General features: G+C 41.8%; 2 protein-coding genes across 4 annotated transcripts in view; one reads left to right on the top strand and one right to left on the bottom strand.

Moving 5' to 3' along the window:
• TEK (TEK receptor tyrosine kinase) overlaps positions 1 to 6201 on the top strand; it is a 103243-nt gene extending 97042 nt beyond the window's left edge. For all 3 annotated transcript variants that reach the window (XM_007176838.3, XM_007176837.3, XM_007176836.3), the window contains 5 exons: positions 556 to 626; positions 1602 to 1642; positions 2541 to 2637; positions 4199 to 4298; positions 5148 to 6201. In XM_007176838.3, coding sequence (XP_007176900.1) covers positions 556 to 626; positions 1602 to 1642; positions 2541 to 2637; positions 4199 to 4298; positions 5148 to 5222 — 384 coding nt within the window. In that variant the 3' untranslated portion in view covers positions 5223 to 6201. The remainder of the gene's footprint in view (positions 1 to 555; positions 627 to 1601; positions 1643 to 2540; positions 2638 to 4198; positions 4299 to 5147) is intronic.
• An 859-nt stretch (positions 6202 to 7060) lies between these two features.
• Positions 7061 to 14459, bottom strand: part of LOC103015293 (uncharacterized) — a 46763-nt gene continuing 39364 nt past the window's right edge. Inside the window, exons 11-12 of the mRNA XM_007176996.2 lie at positions 13221 to 13359; positions 7061 to 10255 (exon numbers count right to left, since the gene is read on the bottom strand). The gene's annotated coding sequence lies outside the window, so the exon portion shown is untranslated. The remainder of the gene's footprint in view (positions 10256 to 13220; positions 13360 to 14459) is intronic.

Below are 14459 nucleotides of genomic sequence, written 5' to 3'. Positions count from 1 at the left end.
TCACAGGCACACTCTTCCCTTTGGCCTGAAACGCTCTTTCCTCCCCCATCCACCTGACGGTGCCTACACATCTTACAGAACCGAACTCATGTTTCCCCCCCCCTCTGGAAACTCCTGCACAATCCCCTCCAGGCACATGCGGTCTCCTCTCATCACTTTAGCCTTTCCTGCATTACAGCTTACTTCTCAGTTCCTAGGCCTGTCTCTCCTTTCAGACCTCTGAGTGCCTCTGACAGCCACAAAGGGAATAACTGAGTGACCAGTGAAAGGACACACACATCCACACACACACGTGTGCACACATCGTTGTTTTTCTTTATATGAGACTGTGGTAGGGGCCCCTTGAGGTAAGTGGGACACTCACACAATTTGCAGGTCTTTGAATTTAAAAGCACACTTGTGGGTGGGACATGCGCAAAACAGTTCCTGAGTCTGCCACGCCTTCTGTCTGGGGACCCCCCCGTGGACTTGGGTGAGCCCCAGCTTCAGGCCAGCGGCAAGCCTTGGGAAGGGGCCCTGTCCGGTCTAAGCGGCATCTCACCTCGTTCTCTCCAGGGACGGCTCCCCGTGCGCTGGATGGCGATCGAGTCACTAAATTACAGCGTGTATACAACCAACAGTGACGTGTAAGTAAAGCCTCTCACTGCTGAGGGATTTTTTTTTTTTTTTTTTTTTTTTTTGTCCCAGAAAAATATCCATTTGACAAGAGGTTTTAAAGAGAAGCAGGAATATCGTATCCCTCTGGGGAATAAAGCTAATCACTAATCCCAGGAAATCACAGACTAAATGAAGCCCCAGAGGGGACAGTTTTCCCTGGTGGCAGGCTTTGGGTTTCTTTCTGCATGTCGAGGAGTGACCTCAAGTGGTGAATTCCTCATCTCCAGAGGAGCAAAGGGCATCCCAGCCTTCCCATGGCTCCACTCCCCAGACTGACCTCAGCACAAGGACCCAGATCAGAGGAGGTGGCCCACAGTAGCTGCTGGGGGTCAGAGGTGGCAGGGATGGAAGGCAGACAGACACAGTGGGAACCATCTCTGCTTGCAGCCTGCATGACAAGTCTCAGGCTGGGGGGGGATGGAAGGGATGGGATTGAGGCCTGAGCCCTCTTGCCCAGGTTCCCTCTTTTCAGGAGGAAGAACGGAGACCCAGAGTGTTACTGTGTCTTCAGTGTGTGCCTTTATATGTTCTCTCACATCATCTCTGCATAACTTTGAGTAAGAAATTGGTGTCCCCACTTTTGGAAGAATACACTAAGAGGGAGTTCTAGTCACTTGTTCCAGGTCACACGAATATCAGGTGGCAGAGATGGGATTTGACACAGGTCTGTCTGGCTTAGAATCTCCTGCTTTCCAGCTTTCCACCTTGCATGCTCTACCTAAAGCGAGTGGGAGCTCTGGCAGAACTAACACTGTTTCCCTGTTATAAGACTTCCATTGGCCGGAGAGGAGATAAATGCATGCTGTGTGCAAGGCCCTAGCCTAGGAAACAGACATATAATTTTTCCTTTTCTGACTTAGGCTCAGTCGCCCTGGCTTTCTGGGCAGAAAGTTGACTGGGCAACATGCGTGCTGATTATTGGTTTCTCTTTTGCCCCTCTGCAGATGGTCCTATGGCGTGTTACTATGGGAGATTGTTAGCTTAGGTGAGTATCCATGTCTACCTACCAGGTGAGGCTCTAGGCAAAGGCAGTGGGCCCCTCCCGGACTCCTTTACTGTTTACTTTCATGGGTAACATGTGTACTCGGTGCCAACAGATGCCACTTGGGAAAAGAACCTTACGGGTTTCCATGCTTGAGTGTGTTTATTCCCATGGTTCTCTTTATGAAAGCCCTGTGTCTAATGTCATATTTAATACTAATAACCTGGTGGCCAAGAACTTCATTCTGGGTTGTCTCTGCTTGTGCACAGATGTCACAGAGCTGTCATAAGTTTACTTCTACAGCTTGAAGACAGTATACTATGCTGCTATGAAAAGTCACATTTTCTAAGGCCATTTAACACCACGTGAAAATGTGCATGCCAAAACCCAGAAAAATTTCCCATAATCCCAGTTTTATAAATATTACACATGAAAAAAACTGGGAGGACTACACAGAAGGATTAAATGAAAGTAGTTCTTTTTCTGCATTATTTTTTGTATTTTCCACAATAAACATGTATTGCTTTTCTAATTAACATTGATAGATAAAATAGGAATTGCGTAACATAAATACAGACTTCCAGTTAGGAAAAAGATCCATGTCATTGGCACAATAGACGTGCTGTGTGTAGACAGACCTGGGGAAGAGGAATAGCACCGGAAGGAAGGAGACCGTGGTGCATCTCTGCACTACGGAGCGGCCGCACGGGAGCACGGTCTGTAGCCGAAGTCCTGCTGCGACGTGCGGTAGGCTTGCTCCGGAGGAAGATCACGCCGGGCACTCAGCATCGCTTGACACACCCCGTCTTTCTCCCAGGTCCTTGGCTCTATAGCCTCAGGGCAGGAGATGCTGCCTTCTGCATCCGAGGGGGCTTAGGGCGCACCGTTTCCTGTCTTCCAGGTGGCACCCCTTACTGTGGGATGACGTGTGCAGAACTCTACGAGAAGCTGCCCCAGGGCTACAGATTGGAGAAGCCCCTAAACTGTGATGATGAGGTGTAAGTCAGGCTTCACCCGGGGCCATTTTATCCTAACTTTCCCCCTGTACCTTTCTTGGACTGACTCTAATGAAGGAGCTATCTGATACATACACATATGTTTACCTATATGTACACACACACACGCACACACACACGCACACCCCAGATAGTCAGAAACAAGGAGGTTCTTGAAACTAAGACTGTGATGCAATGGGCAGGGAATAACAGCTTTCTAGGCATAGAAATCCAGGAGGAATTTAAGGTGATGATTCTTGGTTGAATCTTAAGGTTGAAATGAGAAAGGGCAACAAATGCAGAAAAGATCTGAAATAAATTCATGAAATTATCTATGAATAAATGTATGAAACCTTGAGACTAACGTTGGGGATAGAGATTTCAGAGCTGTTATATTAAGGAAGACAGATTTTTCCTCGTAAAATCTTACTTCTGTGAGGATTACTTTCCAGGAATAAGTAAGTATTCCTCTCAGGGGAATAATGATTATCTTTAGTGATGTTGCCATTCCCAGAACTAACCAATGTAAGTTGCTGCCTAACTGGCATGATTTGAAGAGTGCAAGGCTCTAGGCTGAGCAAGTAACTTATCATCCAAACCAAGCCACTTCTAAGAGTGAAACAGGGTGCTATTATTGTTATGGTACAAGAGATACAAAACTAGACCATCCTGGGAAAACCTGGATGTACTTGAACCATCATTGGACAAAGTCCCTAAAATTCCACCTTTTGAGATTCATTCCATAAGGAGTGATATTTTCAGCCCTTATGAAACTTCTATTAAAGTACAAACTGTTCTATTGATAGAATCTCTAACACCCCAGGCTGATGGTTGAGAGCCTTCTGTGCTCTACAGTTCCGCTGAGTCACTTGGTCAGCATGTGAAATCTTGAGCCCCATTCCCAGACATGATTCTGTACATCTAGGGTGGGTCGCAGGAATCTGCATTTTAACAATACAAGTAGTTCTGGCCACCTTTGAGAAAGTACTGACTTAGACCAGCACTTCCTAAACTATGTGGAAAGTGTGAGCTGATGTAAGTAAATGACACAAGAGTTCTGTGATCAGTTATGCCTGGGAAGCTTCTAGGTTAAACCTGGTTAAAAAGGTTGCTTGTTTTTAATGGAACGACTTCTCAAGATTTTCCTGGGTCGATCCCTAAGAGGAAGATGTGATGGGTGGCATTTTGCAAATTTATTTGAGCACGGGGCCATTTAAAAAAAATAAAACACTGACATTTTGAGAGGTGTGGTATTCCAAGGGACACGCTGCCCTAGACATGTAACTCAGTTCTTTCCAGATGATCAGAATAGCTGAGACCAAGATCCCGTGGCAGTGGTACCTAAAGCAGGCACTAGATCTACTGGGAGAAGAAAGGGGACTTGGATGGGGAGATGGGAGGCCTAACAGAACCTTCCTAGGTGCCGTACTTTTGTCTTTTGCTGGCTAAGCATGATGACCATGCGTTGGGTGGCTACGTTCTCTTTTTTGCTGTACCCTACACCTGGCTGTGCCCAGGCCTGAAGCACAGTTGTAGACTTAACCCTTTCACTCTGTTTTCAAAGGTATGATCTCATGAGACAATGCTGGCGGGAGAAGCCTTATGAAAGGCCCTCATTTGCCCAGATCCTGGTGTCCTTAAACAGGATGTTAGAAGAACGAAAGGTGAGTATGGAGATCAAAGCAGGGGTTCTTTAATTGGAATTCCTCATGTGTCCATTGTGGTTAATAAAAAGTTGATACAAGTCAACAGGTTCTCCTGAGCATGACCTTAGGTGCTATAGGGACATAAAAGATGTGGACCCAACTTTGAGGAAGTTACAATTTTGGAGGAAATAAGATTTCTATATAAGATACAGTCACACACACTAGAACAACATATAGAACTGGCTTATTCGAGCTAGAAGGAATCTTAAATCTCATCAGTCATACAGCCTGACCCTTTAATTTTATAGAGGAAGAAACAGACTTAGAAGGGTGAAAAGTGACTTGCCCAAGGACAAACAGCAGGTAGACAACACAGCGTGGGCTGCAGGTTACTATGGGGAGGGTCAGGAATTCTATCAAAATTTCTAGAAAGTAGTTGACTATACAGATCTGAGGTTCGAAAGACAAATCTAGGTTAGGGAAGTAGATGTTGAACGTCATCAAAACCCAGTTGGCAATTAAACCAGAGATGTGGGTGAGGTCACACAGCAGGAGATGAGAAGCAGACAGAGGAAGGGGCCTGAGAGGATGTGGGGCACGTCAGGAGGGACCAGTGAGAGACCATGAGAAAGAGAAGCTGGAGACTGAAACAAGTGAGAGGAAGCCATCTTACTTGCAGAAGTCAAGGGATGCTTTTCAGGAGGAAAGTTGTTAAACACAACAGAGGGAATGAGGATAGAAAAATACCCCCCAAGTATCTCCATTTGAGTTGAAACAAGCTAAGGAAACCAGGGTATTACTGTAACTGCCCCTGACGGAGGCAGGACTGAGCCAGTTTGTGTCTCTGAACCACTCCTGTTCTTCTAGACCTACGTGAATACCACGCTTTATGAGAAGTTTACCTACGCGGGAATCGACTGTTCTGCCGAAGAAGCAGCCTAGGACAGACCATCTTCAGCTGTATATTCTGTTTCCTCTTCACCGGCATGAGAGACCCTTGAGAACTTGATGCCAAGCAAGCAAGCCTCTGTCAAGAGAGGTGACATAGAATATGGACGTGTATATAGATTGCTGTCTGTCTGTCTGGGACATTCACCGTAAGACCCCTGTGTGTGAATCTATAGTACCCTCTGACTCTATTAGGACTGTATATACTGTTTTGAGTAAGAATGTGCTGGAATCAGAATGCCTGTTTGTGGTTTCATATGCAATAATATATTTTTCTAAAAACATGGACTTTACAGGAAAGTGTGAGAGTACAATTACTGTATTGTAATTGTACATTATTCATTAATTGTGCATAACTCATTATTGTCCCAGATATTTTTGATATTTTTGATATTTACCTATATATTGGATGTTATGTTTTGCTGTGTAGAAGAAAATACTGTAAACCTGACCCTGATAGCACAGGTGAGAAAAGTAGGGGAAATGTATGAGTTCTTACAGGACATGGATTTAAGTCTGTACCTAAGCGATATAAAAGAGCTTCTTCTATCTCTAAATTTTCTCCCTCACCTGTAGAAGCCACCCCAATTTCATTTCATAATTTGACAACTTTGTCATGTGTTTCCAGAGTCCACAAGTCGGTCCAGAATGCTAACACTGAAAAACAGATTTAAATCTCGTTCCTTAGAAGCCTAAGAACTTTGAGAGAAGTATAAGTTTGATAAATTAATAGGATTTAGTTTTAGTTTCTTTGATAACATTGATGTGTTTATTAAGAAATTAAAATAGGAAGCTTGGAGTTAGTTATATTTGGGAGACATGTGACATCATATCAGATTAACATCCCTACCTGTATTGCACATTGTAAAAAGTTTTAGTTTTGATCATTTGTGAGTTTACCGTTTATATTGTAGGCACATGCTACACTGAGATCATATAGTAAGTAAGTGAATAAATGTCTTGCCTACCCACATTTTGTCCAGGAATGTGTCTCATAGGTATTGCCAAACGTCTGTATTATACTTTCGAGAAAAACACCTTAAATTATCATCCTCTACCTTGCTGGTAATATGCAGAGAGCAGTTGGTGGGTATATGCCACCGGACATATCTCAAGCTCACAAGATTAGAAATGTCTTACAGAAGTATCCTACTGTCTAATCTGTTTTCTTGCACCTCAGGTAGTATTCCAATGTGAACTGAGGGCTTAGAACTAGAATCCCTTTTAATTGTGCTGCAATGTTAGTAGTTCACCATACTGCATAATGTTCCATATTCCTGCCATCTGCTCAACTTTATGCACCAGAAACAATGACCAGGAAACTGTATTTGTCCCAAACGCTCTTCATCCACAACAGCATATGCAGTGGAGACACAACAAAAGCAAGACTGCTGTCGCAGCATTTATTTCATCAACTAAGTAGGGGCTCGAATGAAGAGCCATTGAAAGTAGGTCCAAATATATATACATATATATATATATATATATATATATACACACATATATATATACATATATATATACATATATGTGTGTGTATATATATGTGTGTGTGTATATATATATATATATATATATACACATACATACACAAATAGTTCCTTTTTGTTTTTTACCCAAATGTCATGGAGATACTCCTGACAACTCTTGGTTTGCATGTACATGGAACTGAACAAGAACAAGAATGATCTGAAAAATGTAGATAATGTCTTCAAATTTTGCATGTGGCTTTGGAATACACAATAACAGCTGCTTTTTCTATAACAGCCTGACCTTCTCGATTACATATATTTAAAATACTTAAAATTTACACCATTACAAATTTACTTCATGTCAAGTATAAGAGATGACTAAGGAAGTACTTATGGTATCAAGAAAAAGGAACTGGACTTCCCTGGTGGCACAGTGGATAAGAATCCGCCTGCCAATGCAGGGGACACAGGTTCGAGCCCTGGTCTGGGAAGATCCCACAGGCTGTGGAGCAACTAAGCCCGTGCGCCACAACTACTGAGCCTGCGCGCCGAGAGCCCATGCTCCGCAACAAGAGAAGCCACCGCAATGAGAAGCCTGCACACTGCAAGCAACGAAGAGTAGTCCCTGCCTACTGCAACTAAAGAAAACCCGCGCACAGCAACAAAGACCCAATGCAGCAAAAAATAAATAATTTTTTTTAAAAAAAGAAAAAAGAAAAAGGAATTCAGTGATACTTAAGATTTACTTGTAAGTTCAAAGTACCAAAGCAGCAAACCTGAGGTGTTCTTACTGAGGGCACATCATCACCATCAACTTGAATTTACTCCTGGCACAGAGACCATACGATTGACAGCTCTGGGTCTCATCCCTACCATTGGCAGAGAAACCTTTGTAGTTTTGTAGCATGTTAACAGCATTAATAATAAAGATTCATACTTACTCAAAGGTCAATAGTCAAGTTGAATAAAGTCATGTCATTTCCACGGGCCAGTTTCCACATTATCAAAAAGCAGTTAAGAAGGAAAGAACCAACCCCTTAAAGGAATTAGACGATTCCAGTACTGGGTACATAGATTAGATTTCAGCGTGTTTAGAAGAGCCATAGGACACTGCCTTAAAAAAGAAAAAAATCAGTGAGTTGTTGATATCAAAATCAAGTAAGAATACACCAGTTAGATTAAAAACACATTACACAATAGCCAAATGACCAGAACTTTTATGTTAATAGTACACTGAAAAGTTTACATTTAGTTCCATATATTTTGTGAGGAAAATCTCCACTTCTATTTCTATATAGATGATCTAAAGAAAGCTTACAATTTTGTTAGGTAAAGATGTTTCTATCTCCAAGCAGTATAAATGATTTAGAGAGTAAAAGGAATTTAAGTAACCTGAGAAACGACCTTTGTGAAAGTCCTGGACCCATTACTTCAACTTCAAACCATCTTCCACTGTTATCTGTACACTGCCTACGAAGATGAGTCAAATTCCAAAAAAACCTAATTCCTTCCCCCCCTCTTCCCCAGTCACAACTTTAGAAATCACTGTGGAAATTCAACATTTAAAATGTAATAAATAGACCTCAACAGTGCTTTTCCTTCTCCTCTTCTCTTTGAAAGTGTGGAGAAACCTCATGTCATTATAGACCAAACTCTACTGCCAGCAGTGGAGGCCAAGGAGTCACGGAAGCAATGCATAGGTTTAAGATATTCTTGGGCTAAGTGGTTACTTCTTTCCTTTCAGGTCGTCTTTTACCTTCCAGAGTACCAGTTCCATGCAGGCGATTGCATTTTCACTTGAATCGTGACCTCCAAATAGTATAGAGTATAAAATAGCACATTAGACATAGACAACTCTGTGATGTTACCCACGGATGGTCTCAAAACGAAGTCTTGAGTTTGAAACAAAATTACCACTGGCCACTTATCAATATTTCATTATTTCATACCTAGAACAACCCCTACTGGTTGCTTTAGAAATGTTTTACATAAATCCAGATGAACAAGCATCTCCCTTTTTCTATGTAACCTGTCCTCAGTCATGTGGTCACTACATTGCTATGACTGGATAGCACACCAGTACCTTCTCCATGAACCTCGTTTCCAGGGAGATACAACAACAAAGTGACAGGTACCACTGAACGACAGAGATCTGACAAGAAGCCAGAAATAAGGGATGCTAGAAAAAGTACACCTCTCTAGACAAAGAGTGACCTTAGATACAAAATGACATGGTTTTAAAAAGTAGATGAAATCTACCCAAAATATCAAGCCTACAGTTCTGGTGAAAATAATAAATGATGTCCGAGATTAAATGAGAAAAATCATATGGACCACACTTCTAAAATGGTATATTATTGTTTGTGTTATTCTGAGAGAACTGTGGTATTATATAACTTTTAGAAGATTTTGTTTTACATAGGGTATTTTTTGTTGTTAGGTGAAATATTTTTGTGTCCATGGTTGCAGATTGTTTTCAGTAGAACACATTACAAATTTTATAAGAGCATTTTCTGGGAATTGGAGATACGAATATTTTTAACAAAGCAGATAATGTAAATTAAAGATTCTCTGCAAGATGGTATTGGTTAGTGTCTAATAGACAGAGAATGAAAGAGTAAAGACCATAAAGTAAAATCTGTATTTTGTACAATAAATGACATGATCAGAGGAGCATCTGTAGAAACATACAGCATTATAACATAATTTTAACATACTCAAAATTAACTTTCTTCTCCCTCTTGTGCAAAAGTGGGGCCTATATAGGTATACATGAAATGTACAGAGTAACTAACCTCCATTCCAAGCCAGACACGTATCTCGTGCATATCACAATGCCACTAACAGGATAGTTGGTGGGTGTACTTGTTGTATTTGATTAACTTGTTTAATGTTGGGTATTTTTCATCAGAAAAACCAAAAAGAAAAGAAGTTCTGACAGCAAAACCTCTGTACCAATCCACTACAGAGCAAGTGCACGCATGAATCTATTGAATTTGAGCTATACTTCTTCTTACGCAACACACACTATTTACCCTGGGTGAGATAACTTGGACCCAATCAATTTTAGAATCTCTTTAGGCTTAACGAAAATCACATCTGAAAGGAGGTACACAGTAAAATTTAGAATGGAATTAGATCTCTACACCAACAAAAGTTTTATGCATGAATTCCAAGGTCAGGCAACTTGCTGAACCATGATGTGGTCACCAGTCTCAGTTGAATTGCTGTTTTGATGCCTGTGGAACATCTAGGACTATACCAGGCAGTGAGCATGGAACACTTTTTACTTAAGCAGAAGCTTTAGGATTCTCTACCCAAGAAGAGAACCCAGAGGGAAGCATTTCAAACAGTAGACCTTTACCATGAACCTCATGATTTACTCAAGTCAGACTTAGGATCCCGATATTTATCACGAACAAGCAGGCTCTTACCATCATCCTGAATGATTCTCCGTAGGTAGTCGGCCACTAGACTTTTAAGGGGTCTTTTGTGAGGCAAGCCTAGCCGATGAGGAAACATAACTGTTGTGTCCACAACTGAGGTATGAATTACCTGTCAAATGAAAATTAGACGTTCTTCCCAAAGAATAAGGAAACTGATGGCAGCAACAGTAACTGTAGCAGCAGTAACTATGCTACAAAAGCAAGTAACATGAGCAGTTACAACAGGCCAGTCACTAAGCACTTCACGTGGATTATCTCACTACAACCTGCAGAGTAACCTAGCAAGGTAGGTATTTTATTGTCCCTTTTTACAGCCAAGGAAACTGAGGCTTCAAGAGGTTAAGAAGTTGCCTAAGCTGAGTCAGCAGGGTAGAAGGAAATCCAATCTCAGCAGCCTGACTTCCAAGTCCACTTTCCTACCAAGAGAGCACCACCAGGGGGCAGCACGAGCTCAGAGCGGTTCCAATAATTACTGGCGGGGTGGGGGGCGGTAAAGGGTGAACCAGGCTCCTCCCACCTTGTGACTCAGCAGAGGTGCGGGCACACCTCACTCTAGTGCAAGTCCCATTTCAGTGGTTTGTCTGTCCCTGGGGAAGGAGCATGGACAAGGATTAGTCCCATCTAGGTCCAAATCCCCTCTGCTTACACATGGAAGAAGGTGAATAAATTTTTCCTGAGATTTAATAAAGTAGGAAATAGTGATACAATAAGAGAGGGGTCAGATAACTGAGAGCCTAGACTGTCAGGTACCAGTTTGGATTCCTTGTTAGAAGAGCTGTACTTTGAAATAGCGTTGAAGATTAGCCTCAGGACAAGAGTAATTTAAAGACTGATCAAGAAGAGGTGGGGGGGGGGGGCTTCCCTGGTGGCGCAGTGGTTGAGAATCTGCCTGCCAATGCAGGGGACACGGGTTCGTGCCCTGGTCCGGGAAGATTCCACATGCCGCGGAGCGGCTAGGCCCGTGAGCCACAACTACTGAGCCTGTGCGTCTGGAGCCTGTGCTCCGCAACGGGAGAGGCTGTGACAGTGAGAGGCCCGCGCACCGTGATGAAGAGTGGCCCCCGCTCGCTGCAACTGGAGAAAGTCCTCACACAGAAACGAAGACCCAACACAGCCAAAAATAATAAAATAAATACATAAATTTATAAAAAAAAAGAAGAGAGGGGTTGGGGCTTCCCAGGTGGCACACTGGTTGGGAGTCTGCCTGCCAATGCAGGGGACACGGGTTCGAGCCCTGGTCCAGGAAGATCCCACATGCCGCCGAGCAACTGGGCCCGTGTGCCACAACTACTGAGCCTGCGCTCTGGAGCCCGCAAGCCGCAACTACTGAGCCCACATGCCACAACTACTGAAGCCCACGCGCCTAGAGCCCATGCTCCGCAATGGGAGAAGCCACCGCAATGAGAAGCCTGCACACCGCAACGAAGAGTAGCCCCCTGCTCTCAGCAACTAGAGAAAGCCTGCGCACAGCAACAAAGAACCAATGCAGCCAAAAATTAAATAAATGAATAAAAAATAAATTTATTTAAACAAAAAAAGAAGAAAGGGGTTGGAAGTTTAATGTTTAGCACCTACTACGCCCCATCCATAAACGCTTTAAATTCTCACTTTTAATGTGTCAGCCACTTCCTAAACACTGGTTCCTGGCTGCAGAATACTGAGCACATAAAAGAAGGTGGTGGGGGAAACAGAGAAAAATAGAGAAATCTACGAGTAATCTGGGTGAAAGAAACAGACTGATGACAAGGAATAAAAAAACACAGTGGTTTCAAATTTTCTGGTCTGGGAGACAGGTGAAATAGAACAGTTCCTGGAAAATGAGAGACAGGAAAGTCATGGTGAGAAACTGAGTTTGAGACAAGCTGTCGCTGAGGTGACAGAAGGACATCCCTGTGAAGAGCTTTCTTCCAGAAAGCTTACGTCCCCAACTCTCTTTGCTCACACTTTGGTGGGGGTCTGGAGGAAGCACATTCCAGTCTCATCTGTCACATGCAGAGACAACAGTGCTGTGTGAAACAACTATCTATACCATGGTACCAGCTTTGCAGGGAAAGAGGTGAATACTCACTTAGGAACATTAAATGGCCTTACTTACATTCTCACACTAAAGAAGAACTAGCCCTTCTCGGCATGAAGGTAAGTCCTAGCGGTGGCTGAAATGAATAGTCAAGGTCCCCAGAGCTCTAGAGTTGCGCTGTGCAATGTGGTAGCCACCAGCCACATGTAACTATTGAAATTAAGTAAACAAAATGAAAAAATAGTTTTCTCAGTCACATTAGACACATTTTAAGTGCTCACTAGCCACATGTGGCTAGTGTCTACCATATTGGATAGTGAACATGTAGAATGGAGAGTTCTGTTGCAGAGCACTGTTCTAGATCTGGGGTGGCCACCAAACTCTCTCTTCCAAGTTATAAATAGTTTAGGCTTGCAAGCCATACCACCTCTGTTATAACTACTCAATAATGCCACTGTAGTATGAAAGCAGCGATAGAAAATACATCAATGAGTGGGTGTGGTGACTCTGTTCCAATAAAAATATTTGCAAAAACAGGGGACTAACATGGACCATAGTGTGCTGACACCTGTTCTAGAACATGGAGCAAAGAACAGACCATTTTAACCTGGAGTATTAAGGAGGAGATTTTCAAGTCTATCATGCCAAGAAAAATGAACATGCCATTTGATTTTGAGCCTACCTTATAGGTAGGCTTTATAAGTCTACCTGACTTAATATGAAAAAGTATCTTCCAGGACGTGACTATAATAACCTATTAGATAAACGTAGTTTTACCCACTTGAATATTAAAGACAATGATCTAAGACCACGTCAAAACAATGATTTTGGTTTTATCACAATTGATAATGGACTTTCTTTCTGATCTTGTTTAGCCAAATGACTTGGGCATCTTATACTGCTTCTGGTTTACAAGAGTTGGACAAAGTCATCAGCACAGTGATTCTTACCTTGTTTTGTCTAAAAGGGCAAATCAAGCATCAGTGATAACACAATGATAACGACTACCACATTAACACGTAGAGTTTTGTAAGAATATGAGCCTCTAACTCTTTACCTTAAGTGCATAGAGACTATGTTCAAAGCTATGTCCAATTAGTACAGTGTCAGCACTGAACAGGTTCAACAAGGTGGCGTGCACATCACGGATTGAGGTTTTCGTGTCCTTCAAGTCATCTTCAACCACACCAGAAAACCTATCCCAATAAGAGACAAAGTGCATGTAAGAGTACAACTAAGTAGATTTCATCAGTTATAGTTAGAACACATTACTGACTCAATGTGACAAACATTTGATGAACAGAACAAAGATCTTATTGTACGACTGCCAACTATCCCTTTACTAGGTTATATTGATATAACCTAGTAAAATTTATAATTTGGATCAATCGTGTAAGGCAGGGGGAGACATTATTACAAGTTCATAAAGTTCCTTTGTGAACTCTCATCTTTATATAACCTGAGTTTTGTCAATTACAGTTAAGTAGTCTATCTCCCATTAAGGCCAAGCTAAAGATGAAATGTGAGGAGCATGGAAAAGCAGACGGAGCCCTAAGCAGAGTCTAGACAACCTGAGTTTGAACTATGCTATGACTCTGCCATTTACTTATTATATTTGATTTTCAACAAGTTACTTAGCCTTCTGCTTTCAGTCTTCTCATCTGTAAAGTAGGGTCAATTACCAATCTTAATGGCTTATAAGGACCCAATGAAAATACCTGCAAACAGTGAAAATACATGCAGAAAACTGACTATCCTAGTGGTTTTCATGAAGCACATGCTAAAAATAAGTGTTCAGAAACGTGGCTACTGCTGTGCTTTACTGCAAATTAGGAGAAAAGAGATAAAAATACTGCAAAGGTATTTTCAACGTAAGCTGTATGTTGATATTATTGTCTCCTGTAAGAAACAAAAGATACCTGGCTCCATCATCTGGCTTAGTTAAGGAACGTGACGCATAATCAAATATTTGAATTAAGAGGATCATGGATGGAGTACTTGGGTTCATTTTAAAGCCATTTTAAAAGAATGCAATGCATTGAATCCTTCTGACTTTTTCTTTTAAGATTCAAGTTTTTATTTTTAAAGCAAGACCTTCAGTTCTCATTTTGCTGCTATGAGTATCAGTAATTAGCAAAGCATTTCCTGACTTGTTCCAAAAAGGAGTTAGAAAAGATTCCACTAAACCCATGGAAGAACAAGAACCAATAAGAGTACAATAACTTTAAATATAGTACGATTTTATTTGTCAGTTATAGCTCAATAAAGTAAAAAAAAAGAAGTAAAATATAAAATA

The sequence above is a fragment of the Balaenoptera acutorostrata genome, chromosome 6 (genome assembly GCF_949987535.1).
Source record: "Balaenoptera acutorostrata chromosome 6, mBalAcu1.1, whole genome shotgun sequence".
Classification (NCBI taxonomy): domain Eukaryota; kingdom Metazoa; phylum Chordata; class Mammalia; order Artiodactyla; family Balaenopteridae; genus Balaenoptera; species Balaenoptera acutorostrata.
Note: the sequence above shows the minus strand (reverse complement) of the source record. Positions and strands in the feature narration are given on the sequence as shown.